The sequence below is a fragment of the Anopheles funestus genome, chromosome 2RL, assembly GCF_943734845.2.
Source record: "Anopheles funestus chromosome 2RL, idAnoFuneDA-416_04, whole genome shotgun sequence".
Lineage (NCBI taxonomy): Eukaryota > Metazoa > Arthropoda > Insecta > Diptera > Culicidae > Anopheles > Anopheles funestus.
In genome coordinates, this window is record NC_064598.1 from 39,127,397 (window position 1) to 39,138,449 (window position 11,053).

At 40.5% G+C, this 11,053-nt stretch overlaps 3 protein-coding genes across 3 annotated transcripts; 1 reads left to right on the top strand and 2 right to left on the bottom strand.

Moving 5' to 3' along the window:
* Positions 1–3,597: 3,597 nt before the first annotated feature.
* On the bottom strand, positions 3,598–5,909 carry LOC125762082 (uncharacterized). Its single transcript, XM_049423835.1, has 8 exons — positions 5,616–5,909; positions 5,503–5,538; positions 5,395–5,442; positions 5,298–5,330; positions 5,193–5,225; positions 5,079–5,123; positions 4,825–5,008; positions 3,598–4,749 (listed from the first exon to the last, which is right to left on the bottom strand). The coding sequence occupies exons 1-8, from the start codon at positions 5,667–5,669 to the stop codon at positions 4,250–4,252; spliced, it is 933 nt and encodes a 310-aa protein (XP_049279792.1). The 5' UTR covers positions 5,670–5,909; the 3' UTR covers positions 3,598–4,249.
* An 85-nt stretch (positions 5,910–5,994) lies between these two features.
* Positions 5,995–8,294, bottom strand: LOC125762072 (adenosine 3'-phospho 5'-phosphosulfate transporter 1). The gene is made up of 2 exons (XM_049423817.1): positions 7,849–8,294; positions 5,995–7,788 (listed from the first exon to the last, which is right to left on the bottom strand). Exons 1-2 carry the CDS (start codon positions 7,878–7,880, stop codon positions 6,396–6,398), a joined length of 1,425 nt encoding a protein of 474 aa, XP_049279774.1. The 5' UTR covers positions 7,881–8,294; the 3' UTR covers positions 5,995–6,395.
* Positions 8,295–8,776: 482 nt separating this feature from the next.
* Positions 8,777–11,004, top strand: LOC125762067 (aldehyde dehydrogenase, mitochondrial). The gene is made up of 4 exons (XM_049423809.1): positions 8,777–9,238; positions 9,322–9,470; positions 9,534–9,630; positions 9,705–11,004. Exons 1-4 carry the CDS (start codon positions 9,128–9,130, stop codon positions 10,896–10,898), a joined length of 1,551 nt encoding a protein of 516 aa, XP_049279766.1. The 5' UTR covers positions 8,777–9,127; the 3' UTR covers positions 10,899–11,004.
* Positions 11,005–11,053: the final 49 nt, after the last annotated feature.

The following is an 11,053-nucleotide window of genomic DNA, read 5'->3' on the forward strand; positions in this document are numbered from 1 at the left end:
CCTATCCTTATGTTTTAAATCAACCATATTGAAGGCAACAAAACTTTTTTTGTCGTAATCTATCTTCCGACTCAAATAAAATTTGTCTTTCCTTCTGAAAAGATTAATCTATCAAATTTTGTTGATTATTTACAATAATTTTCTTTTCATTCATGAATTTATAATTTCAAAATTTTAAATATAAAAAAACCTAAGAAAGCTATATAAAAATAGGCTATTGTTGAGAACTAAGGCTATAACCCTAGGAAATTTTCAAATTTATATTTTTTTTATTTTTTATAATTTTTTACTCTTTTTCTATTTAAAGCATTATTTGAGTAAAAACAAACTTATTTCAACAAATTCGCTTTAAAATAAAACAATTTATAAATTCTGCAAAATTTCCTAAAAAAGCTAAGAGTATAGCCTTAGGAAATTTTCAATTTTTTAGATTATTTTTTATTTTTTTTTTATTAGTTTATAATATGTTTTTTTATTTAAAGCATTATTTGAGCGAAAAGAAACTTATTTCAATAAATTTGCAATACAATACATCAATTTATAAATTTAGCTAAATTACTCAAAAAAAAATCAAAGCTATAGCCTTATGAAATTTTCCAAATTTTTAGATTTTTTTTATTTTTTCATAATTTTTTATTCTTTTCTTTATTTAAAGCATTATTTGAGTGAAAAGAGACTTAGTTCAACCAATTGGCATTAAAATTAAAAAAGCTAAGGCTATAGCCTTAGGAGATCGGCAAATTTATAGATTTTTTTTGGGAAATTTCCACGAGATGAGATTTTTTTCGAATCTACAGCCTGTAGATTCTTCTGTATTAAAAATAATATTTACGTTCACAATAATTATATATCATACGTACGTACTTTAAAAAATTAAAAAGCACTGGAATTTTTCAAATTTTACAATATTTATTTTTAAATTTTAAATTTTTTTTTTAAATTTTACAATATATATTTTGGATTTGTATTTGATTACCTTGTTATTGCTACCAAAATCGAGCTATCCTGGCCGCCATTACAGAAACTATCGTGGCGTCAAGTCACGCTTCGACAAGCGATTTTCTCTAAAAATACACGTATAGCGACTTTTCGCAATTTTTTTATATGGAGTTTTGCAAAAAAAAAATCTGCATCGCGTTCGTAAACGTTACAATTGCTAAGCGTTTAGTGACGGGGTTACATAAAGAATAAGCCTTAAATTAATATAATGTTAAAAATAAAGTATTTGAAGCCAGCAAACATCCATATTATCTCATGCTGTTAGTATTATTGCAATACTATAAATTTCTCACAGCTTTTTGCTTCTTTCCAGTACATTCCCACACTTCTAGCAGCAAAACATTAAAACAATTTCAATAAAAACTTTTCCCCTCTGCTTTTTTCTTCTGTCGGTATGCATCCTCCATTCACTCGGTTATCACTGTGTTGCGTGGCTATTGTGTGTTTGTGAACTTTCCATTACAGTAAACGTTTGCTACCGAGCTACAAACAACCGGGCGTCTCCACCGATGTACCAAACGCGATTGCGATGCAAATTGAAAACTATCCAACCACAACGTTTTCCTTCCCCAAAGTGAAGAGATTTGAAAAGTTTCCCCGCGAGTGGCGAGTAGCGAGTCTTTTCTTTTACCCGTTTTTTTGTTTTGCTAAAACGAACAAGATTCTTTATTTTCGACATCTCAACTGTACACTGTTGCAAATGTGCAACACTGCAAATGACGAACGCTTCTTTTGATTCGGTTTCGAGGCCAGGGAATGTGAAAAGAAAACAAACAAAAAAATCCACATCATCCAATCTGGGATGATTTCTTGTACAAAACTAAACGACCATTCAACTGGTAACAACTGGTGGTTCATCTGTTTTTTGTTGTATCGCGTCAAAACCAAAACCCCCGGTCCGGGAACGATCCAGCTAGGATGTAAGACAGTGAAACAATGGCACTCGTGAATGGATAAAACAGTACCATCATATCAACCGGGTAGTATCTATCGTCACGCTTCCATTGGGAAAAAGTGTCGGATGAAACTATCGAACCGACCAACGGGAAACAAAATGGCGCGGGAAGAGGTTGGCAGGGCGTCAGGGCGCGTACATCCGCTCTTGGTATCGACCGTACCGTAGCGAAGCGAAAGTAGAGCGCACATGCAGCGTACTTCCGGTGCTGATGCGAAGCGCTAGACAACCGAAGATGGCACCGAGCTAGATGACGATTTGAGACAATCTGCTCGAAAGATCGCTGCTCGTAAATTGCATGCTTTTATGAGTGTCTTTCCCAACCCCGCTGCACACGGCTGACTCGTGTGGTGTGAAACGAAACGAAACAAAAAAAAACAACAACAATTGTCCACTCTTTGCTTCACTGAGAGCTTCACGCTTCATGGAAAAGACAAGACCATGGATTGGTGTAAAATACAGCTACAGTTTCTCTTGGCGTGCATAACCACCATTGGACAATCAAGCGTATCGGGGAAATGGGAAAAAATTGATAGGAAATTAAGTTTATCCCAATCAATACATGTTCCAACTCGGACTGGAGTCCTGAAAACAGATACGAGTGAAACCATCCGAGGCGCTTCACTTTATTATTTGCAATTTGTTTCCCATAAAAGCTAAAGAGTGTACATATAACGTTTAACAGTTCGCATGAAAACATATTTAATAGCAATTTTTCACTTACTTAATCTCACCCATCCACTTCACAGCTAGACACATTAAGCACATTTTAATGATCACCTGTTTTGTTAACGTATCACACAAACGTACCAAAAGCAGCATTCTTCGTTCGATTATTTCCTTTTTGCAACCGAGTTTCTAATGGCGTCCCCCGACTGTGTGCCTTAATTGCAACTATTAACATTCATCAGTCGAGCGGGGTTTTTTTTCTTTTTGCTATCATTACCATTTGTTGCGATTACGGTACACTTACCGGCACGATCCGGAGCAGAACCACACGGAAAGTGTCGTTCTGGTAGGTGTTTTTTCTTTGTTAGTTTGAACACGAATTATCATCCATACCTAGCGTGTGGTTTCCCCATACGAATTGCGCCTTAATTATGATGGCACGTGTGCACAACCTGTAAACGTTAAGTGTAATGATTATTTTGTTCTGTTTATAATGGGATTTACTTAAATTTTTGAGACATTAGGGTGGGAAATACATATATAATTCTCGCGTTGTAAAAAATGGCAAATGGAAAATATTGCATTTTTTTAATAAAATTTGTTCACCAGAAGTTCTTAATACATTAATAATTAATAATACATTAGTATTATATTTTTAAATAAACATTTTTATTTGTTTTAGCAGGAAACAAAAATTATGTTTTTTCCGATTTTTTTAAATTCAATTCCAATTCCAATTCCTCCTCGACAAACGATGGGATTTAAGTCTTTTCTTTCGAAATGTTGTTAAAAATTTTTGGCTTTCGGTTATTTGATTTTTATTTCAGTTTTTGTAATATATTTTGTTTGTTACACTCTTGAAACATAATTCATTTAATATATGAGATAATTTTAATTTCAATTAAAGATTTCAAAACCCGAATTGTTTTTCCGAGCTTCTCAGCGAATATTTTCCCTTAACTTAGCTGTGTAACCATTTTAATTATATAAAACAGCATTTTTTCAATACAAAAATAAACAAAGAAATCGCACCGAGAGATTCCAGTTGTGGATTTTCCAACGTACAAACAGCAAAACCTTTCGTATGTTGGAGGATCAAACAAAAATTCTTACGCGTGTTACTTAACGCGTTTCGCTTTATTTCTTCCCTTAAACTGAACAAAACAAAACATTTAAAAACTGAACAAGATGAAAGCAGATTTAGGGCCTCCCTTTTAAAAGCTTCCTTCACATTAAGTGAGCTAATTTTCATCTGCATGTGTGGAACGGATTACGGAAAGAGATTCAAAGCTTACCCCTGCATGATAAAGCTAGCTATTATTTGAGACTATTTCGAAGCGAGCAGTATTCAGTAAGTGCAATAACAACCATTCCCACGCAAGGGACGAATGCAATTTAGCTCAAACGAACCCAACTACTCAACTAAATGGGTAGTGTCTCCTTCGTGGTCTCACTGGGTGGCAATTCTTTAAAATGAAATTGTTCTTTGTAGTTCAGCACGGATTAAAACAATTTATTCTCTCCCTTCACATACACAAAACACACACGACGCACATCCTTCTGTTGCGGTAATGTGCGATAATCACGGGAACCTACCACAGAAAGGATTACAATGTGTTGGTGGTTCTATTGTGCTTCCGCTACCTGTTTCTTCTCTTTGGAAACTTTCCTTACGCGTGGCGTTGTGCTGGTTGTTGTGGTGGATTTTTTGTCATTTTTACTCGCTTGTTTTTCCTTATCTTTACGATTTTTCGGCATACCAGTGGTTGTGGTAGCATTCTCTTCCGTTAGAGCTCTACCTTTCTTTTCCTTTTTCGGTTTCTTCGTTTTACGGGGTCGAACGGTGGTGGTCGTTGTCGTAGTGGTTGTCGTCGTAGTTGTGGACGTCGATCTAGTTCTTTTAACGCGTCGCTTGGTCGTGGAACGTGCACTGGCTGGTGTAGTGGAAGATGTTCCCATACTTTCCGTATTTTGCACGTTTTTATCGCCGGGTAAGTTCGGTGACGGATTAACCCCCGGAACAGGGAGAGCGATTAAGTTTTGATCGACAGCATTTCCATTCAGTGATGTTGGACCATTGAGAGTTGGTGCTATCGTCGTATTATCGACCGTTGGTAGTAATGTTGCTACAAATACAAGGAAAAAAAACCAATACAGAAGATCACATCATACAGATCACCAAAGAAGTAACCCAATATTACCCTTATTCAAGCCCATCTCGATTGCCGTGTAGTCTGGATAGGACATATTTTCATACAATGTTAAACTTTCATAATCCAAACTGATTTCACGCGGAACATTTTCAGCCGTACAGTTCGTACATTCTGACCGTGTTACCACCGGCGAGAATACTAGAGGTCCACCAAATCCTAGACTGAAAGCGTTCTGGAAAAGAAATTGTACACCGCCCAAATTGATACGCTGTATGATTGTGCGTGTTTCTACATTTGCTCACCGCATTTTGGCCACCAGATTTCGCTACAGTTGCTGGTAATCCACTCTGGAAAAGAAAGCAAAAGCCACATGTACAATAACATTGTGTAATCATTATACCACAAGATTACAATACCCCCGATGTAGTGTCCGTTCGTTTTGTGGTACTCTGCAAGTAGGAAAGTTAACAGTTTAAGCATTTTGCAAATTGTTAATCTATGAGCATAATTTACATATTTACCTGAGCTACCAAAGGTGCCGAAACTTGTGTGTTCTGTAAATATTAAAAGCATATTGTTTCGATTCTACTACGATCGGCACATGCCACTGTTACTTACCGCAGTTCCAACTTTTTCATAGTCCATAATAACTAGCCGATGAGCTTTCTGGTAAGACGAAGTGGAATATCATCACATTGCACAGTTTCAATATAAATCAAATCATACCTTTGCTGGTTTCGGTGTTGTTTGTCCAGCGATTCCCTGCAAGTTGTGGCAAACGAAAAAAACCTTATGAGCAATTGATGTTTTTTAGCCAAGTGATCTATTCTATTACATACCTGTAGTATCAAACATATTTGCAAAGTCCATATCCATTCCTTTAACCTTATCATTGTACCGATCGATCAATGTGAACTAAACGATTTGTAGCAGTACTTTGCTACGCAATGCTATCTACCGGTGGTTTTTATGGGTTCAAGAGCAAAACGACATTTATCGTTCATTATATATCGTTTAGCAGTTAAAATCATATTATCATTGTTATGGGAAACATGGAAATGATAATAATCTGTCTTTAAAAGTTAATCAACGGCTTTGAAATTTTATAAAGCTTATAACAAAGTGTCAATGCAAGAATGTCTTTATAACTAATGTATCAAACAATTAGACAAATTAATAAAATATTTCTAAAGGTAACAACAGGTAAACGCGGATGTATTTATTTCGTTTTCGATTTTTTTTTTATTCACCATCCAAACACTACACAAATATTGATCACGACTCACAATCAATCGATCGTCACATTTTTTGGTTAGAACAAGCATTCAAGCGTATCAGAACGGATTCCTTTATCTTTTCTGTTTTTTCCTTTGTTACATGGCTACTCTCTACAGCAATTGCCTCACTGTTAACGCGTTATGTAGTCTGATAAATAAAACATCTTATCTTAATCTACCGCACAGGGCTGTGAGCCCTGACGCAAAAATTCTTCTTGTTGGATGAAGATTAAAATGTTGTCCGTGTTTCTAAAATAAAAAAAATCGTAAAATGCAAATCAAACACTAACTGCTGCTTAAGCACATCGTTATGTTTTTTTCCTTCGTAAAGAAATCTCTATTCTAAACGTTAATGCGTGGTTTATTGCTGCCACCGCTCGGTGTGGTTTGGTGTCGTTGCTTAATTGCTTTTAGCCGCTGGTTACAGTACACCCGCAGGAAGATAGCAAGAAACACTATCAGCACACCGATTACGCCGAGGAACGAAATGCGGTGCTGATAGATCAGACAGGACAGCAGAATCGCGATGGCCTGTCGCAGTGTCATGATGATCGTGAACACGACCGCACCGAAGGTGGCGATCGTGTAGAAGATAAAAAGTTGCCCGATCGCGGACGAAATGGACAGGACGATACAGTCGATCACAAACTTCGGATGATCGACGGCAAATACGAGCGAACTGTAGAAACCGCCCTGCATGGCGAGCGATGCACCGGTGAACAGTGTGCTGAACAGGTTTACGCCGCACATCATCTGTATGGAGGACATCGAGTACGATTTAAACAGCTCGCCCTGCCAGTTGGAGGTGAAACTGTCGAAGATCATGTAGAACGTTAGAAGCAGCACCCCGGTCAGTGTCGTCATGGCGGTCGATTTCGATTCGTCCGTCGAACCGGTCAGGAAGAAGATCATACCGACGGAGATCATGACCGCCGTCAGGTACTCGTAAAACTCGTACTTGTTGCGTGAAATTATTTTCCCCATTATCATCACCGGGATGATTTTGCATGATTTGGCCAACACTTGTGTGGGAAAGTTGACAAACTTCAGTGCCTCGTACTGGAACCATGCGCTCATTATGTTGGAAAATGAGGCATACGAATACTTGTACAGTGGTGCCCGGTGGCGGAACTGACGCTTTGCCACAAGATAAACGGCTGTTATCATGAAACCTAGCACACGGTTCGAGAACACGAGAAACTGGGAGTCTTTGAAGTGTGATTTGCGCTTTTCTGGCCCTTCATACTCCTGGGTCATAATTTTCTCTTGCAGTACTCCCCAGGTAAGGTACGATCCCATGAGTCCTACCAGACAGTAGCACAGAAGCACACACTCCTGGGCCGTTGTGCGTTTACTGGCCGCTCCTTTCGCCGTACCGGACTGTCCATCCAGGGGTCGATCGAGACTATCTGCTCCGGATCCAGAGTAACAAAACTTGACCAGTGCTGACAGGTGTGACCGTTCCGATCGTTCCATGTACTTGGTGCGCTTGGCATACTTGTAGATCAACACTCCGGGCACAAAAATGCAAATGTAGCCGAATAGGTTCACCATCAACCGGAGAAGCCATGAATACTCTTTCGATTTCTGATCGATAAGTTGACTGAGGGACAGTTCGGGCTTTGGTTCGCTGCCTTCAACAGGAGGTGCGACGAGATTCGGTCCATCGCTGAGCGTTTCATGAAGAATTTGTGACACTAACCGTACGATAGTGATCGTTACGATTATGATAAACCTGGAATTGATTGTGATAGGTTATCTTCCAACCGTACAAATAATGACCGATTGTACTTACAGAATGATGATGTCTGGCACGTAGTTCCTCATGATGGTTCGCTTGCAAATGAAGGACGGTGCGACGAGAACACTCACAGTAGCATCGATTGTTTTCGAAATAGAACGATCCTGGAACAACGTTCTCGTTGTTCTGTGGTAAAGCACGTTTTCCAAACACTCGACACGGGATGCTGACTTATGTAGGAAATCTTTGCGCTGCTATCTTTGGAATGGTACGTTGTCAAACACAGGAAACCGGAAATTCCTCACAAACCCCAAACACTCCCAGTACTAGTTAGTGCTCACAGCAGTGGGCAATTTAGTAAGGAAACATCTCGTCACATGTTTATTACGAGAACGATGCAATTTTCCCCACTATTGCAAAACGAAAATAGCCAACAAGGCTTGAAATAAAACACCACAAATCGTGACAACCAAACAGCTGATCTTTGACATCTGCCAGTTGACAGCTACGCACAGAATGTTGGTCAAGATTCGTATAGAAAAGATGTGAGAAAAGGATATTTGTGTATATGCATTGTTTTACAATAAATTTACAAAAGTGGAAAAACAACCGATCACATTGAAGTATAAAGAAAAAGAAAAGAACAACAATTTAGGCTTGTTGTTATGAATTGCATCGTAAATTCTACTTTATGGTCATTTCCAAATATTCAACATGAAAAATGCTATACTAAACTTTTGTAGGTGTAAATATAAAATAAACAAACACATAAGTTCATAGAAAAAAAATTAGATACTCGCCTTGATAGCTACAATTTAGCTTATTTGGCTTGAGATTTAATTGTAAAAAAATGACTTGAAACTTTTCAAACCAAACTGTCAATTATTGTGTGCTAAGCGACGGATAAATAACATTGTCAAACTGTGCGCGTCGGGCCGCCTGAAATGCCGGCTGCCTACCATCAGTACGGTAGTAGTGGTGTGATTAGAACGAAATTCCACCACCATTTGTTTTGCCGTTTTATTACGCGGTTCTGTATACCCGGTTCTCGATTAAGTGCGAGATTCGTTTTGCATTTAAATTACCAAAACGATCATTAAGCGATCGTGTATAGCTGTGCTGAACTCTGCGACTGCTGTTAACGATCGTTAAGCCTCTGACGGAGTATTATTGTCATTGTAACCGTTGGTACGTAAAAAAAAGCACAATCACGGTCTTTCTTATCGCTGGTATAGAAAAGATAAACAGAGTGTTCTCAGGCCAGGGTCCAGCAGCAAAGTGCATTTGTGGTTTTTGACTAGTACTGTCTGTTCCATTGGCCACTGTCTACGCTATGCATCGTATAGTGAAATCATCGAGCATTTTTCGTGCTGTGTCTGCTGCTAGTGCCAGAAATTATTCGGTGCCGGCACCAAAATCATCACCCGAGATTCTTTACACAGGGGTAAGTGTCCTTCCGTGACATTTCGATGAAAGTCAAAGGTATAGAGTGGCCGCGCCTTCTACAACGCCGTCCCTTATCGGCAGATCTTTATCAACAATGAGTGGCACAAAAGCTCGACCGGCAAGACCTTTCCTACCATCAACCCATCCAACGAGAAGGTAATCGCGGAGATCCAGCAGGGCACGAAATCCGACATTGATCAAGCGGTTGTGGCGGCCAGAGAAGCTTTCAAGTGAGTTTTTTTGTTTTTACGGCGGCTTATACCGATGCTGCAATGAGTTCGTTTGTTCCATAGGCTAGGTTCCCCATGGCGTCGTATGGATGCTTCGAAGCGAGGTCAATTGCTGTACCGTTTGGCGGATTTGATGGAACGCGATCGGGTGTACTTAGCGGTTTGTATTCATTCAGTCTTGTTGAAGCGTTACTGGCGAGGAGACTTAAACGATCGTAACTTTTTGCACCGCAGAGCTTGGAAACGTTGGACAATGGCAAACCGTATTTCATGTCGTACAATGCCGACGTCCCGATGGCAATCAGCAACTTGCGCTACTATGCTGGCTGGTCAGACAAGAACCACGGTAAGGTCATTCCTATGGATGGGGAATTCTTCGTCTACACCCGTCACGAACCGGTCGGTGTGTGCGGACAAATCATCCCGTGGAACTTCCCGCTGCTGATGGCGGCCTGGAAGTTTGGACCGGCTTTGGCTACCGGCAATACCGTCATCTTGAAACCGGCCGAACAGACCAGCTTGACGGCGCTATACTTGGCGCAGCTAACCAAGGAAGCTGGATTCCCACCCGGCGTGATCAATGTCGTGCCCGGGTATGGTGATGCCGGAGCAGCCCTGGTCGATCATCCGGATGTGGACAAGGTGGCATTCACCGGATCGACGGAGGTTGGAAAAAAAATTCAGCAGGGGTCCGGATTAAGTAACCTTAAGCGCACCACACTCGAACTGGGCGGCAAAAGCCCCAACATCATTCTGTCCGACGCAGACATGAAGCATGCGGTAGAAACGTCCCACTTTGGGCTGTTCTTTAACATGGGCCAGTGTTGCTGTGCCGGATCGCGTACCTTTATTGAGGACAAAATTTACGACGAATTCGTGGAACGCAGTGCCGAGCGGGCAAAGAAACGTACGGTCGGTAATCCGTTCGATTTGACCACCGAACATGGTCCGCAGGTGGATCGGGATCAGTACGAGAAAATTTTGGGTCTGATCGACACTGGCAAGCAGCAGGGAGCGCGACTTGTTGCCGGTGGATCGAAGGTACCGGATTTGCCCGGTTTCTTCATCCAACCGACGGTGTTTGCGGACGTGCAGGATGATATGACGATCGCGAAGGAAGAAATATTCGGCCCGGTACAGCAGCTGATTCGGTTCAAATCACTCGACGAGGTGATCGAGCGTGCGAATCTTACGGATTATGGGTTGGCCGCTGCCGTCTTCTCCAAGGACATCGATAAGGTGAACTATCTGGTGCAGGGCCTGCGAGCCGGTACGGTTTGGGTGAACACGTACAACGTCCTTTCGGCCCAGGCACCGTTCGGTGGTTACAAGATGTCGGGCCACGGTCGTGAAAATGGCGAGTATGGTCTGCAGGCGTACACGGAGGTGAAAAGTGTCATCACTCGCATCCCGGTAAAGAATTCTTAAAACGATAGGTTTCCGGTTGTTTCTTATAAAGAGTACACGAATGCACAAAGCGCACCACAAAACTGTTGTTTAACGGCAGACACAAATCAATCGTTGTTAAATGTAGGGAGAAAGAGAACCGAAGCTTCACACTTTCACGCCAAATAATTTGGTAG

What these genes read in the sequence shown, in the direction of transcription:
- LOC125762082 (XM_049423835.1), bottom strand. Translation starts at nt 5,669, where the DNA reads ATGATAAGGTTAAAGGAATGGATATGGACTTTGCAAATATGTTTGATA. An exon ending in AAATATGTTTGATACTACAG is followed by an intron (nt 5,539 to 5,615) that starts GTATGTAATAGA and finishes CACAACTTGCAG; the next exon opens with GGAATCGCTGGACAAACAAC. An exon ending in CGAGATGGGCTTGAATAAGG is followed by an intron (nt 4,750 to 4,824) that starts GTAATATTGGGT and finishes TTGTATTTGTAG; the next exon opens with CAACATTACTACCAACGGTC.
- LOC125762072 (XM_049423817.1), bottom strand. Translation starts at nt 7,880, where the DNA reads ATGAGGAACTACGTGCCAGACATCATCATTCT. An exon ending in GTGCCAGACATCATCATTCT is followed by an intron (nt 7,789 to 7,848) that starts GTAAGTACAATC and finishes AATCAATTCCAG; the next exon opens with GTTTATCATAATCGTAACGA.
- LOC125762067 (XM_049423809.1), top strand. Translation starts at nt 9,128, where the DNA reads ATGCATCGTATAGTGAAATCATCGAGCATTTTTCGTGCTGTGTCTGCT. An exon ending in CCGAGATTCTTTACACAGGG is followed by an intron (nt 9,239 to 9,321) that starts GTAAGTGTCCTT and finishes CCTTATCGGCAG; the next exon opens with ATCTTTATCAACAATGAGTG. An exon ending in GCGGCCAGAGAAGCTTTCAA is followed by an intron (nt 9,471 to 9,533) that starts GTGAGTTTTTTT and finishes TTTGTTCCATAG; the next exon opens with GCTAGGTTCCCCATGGCGTC.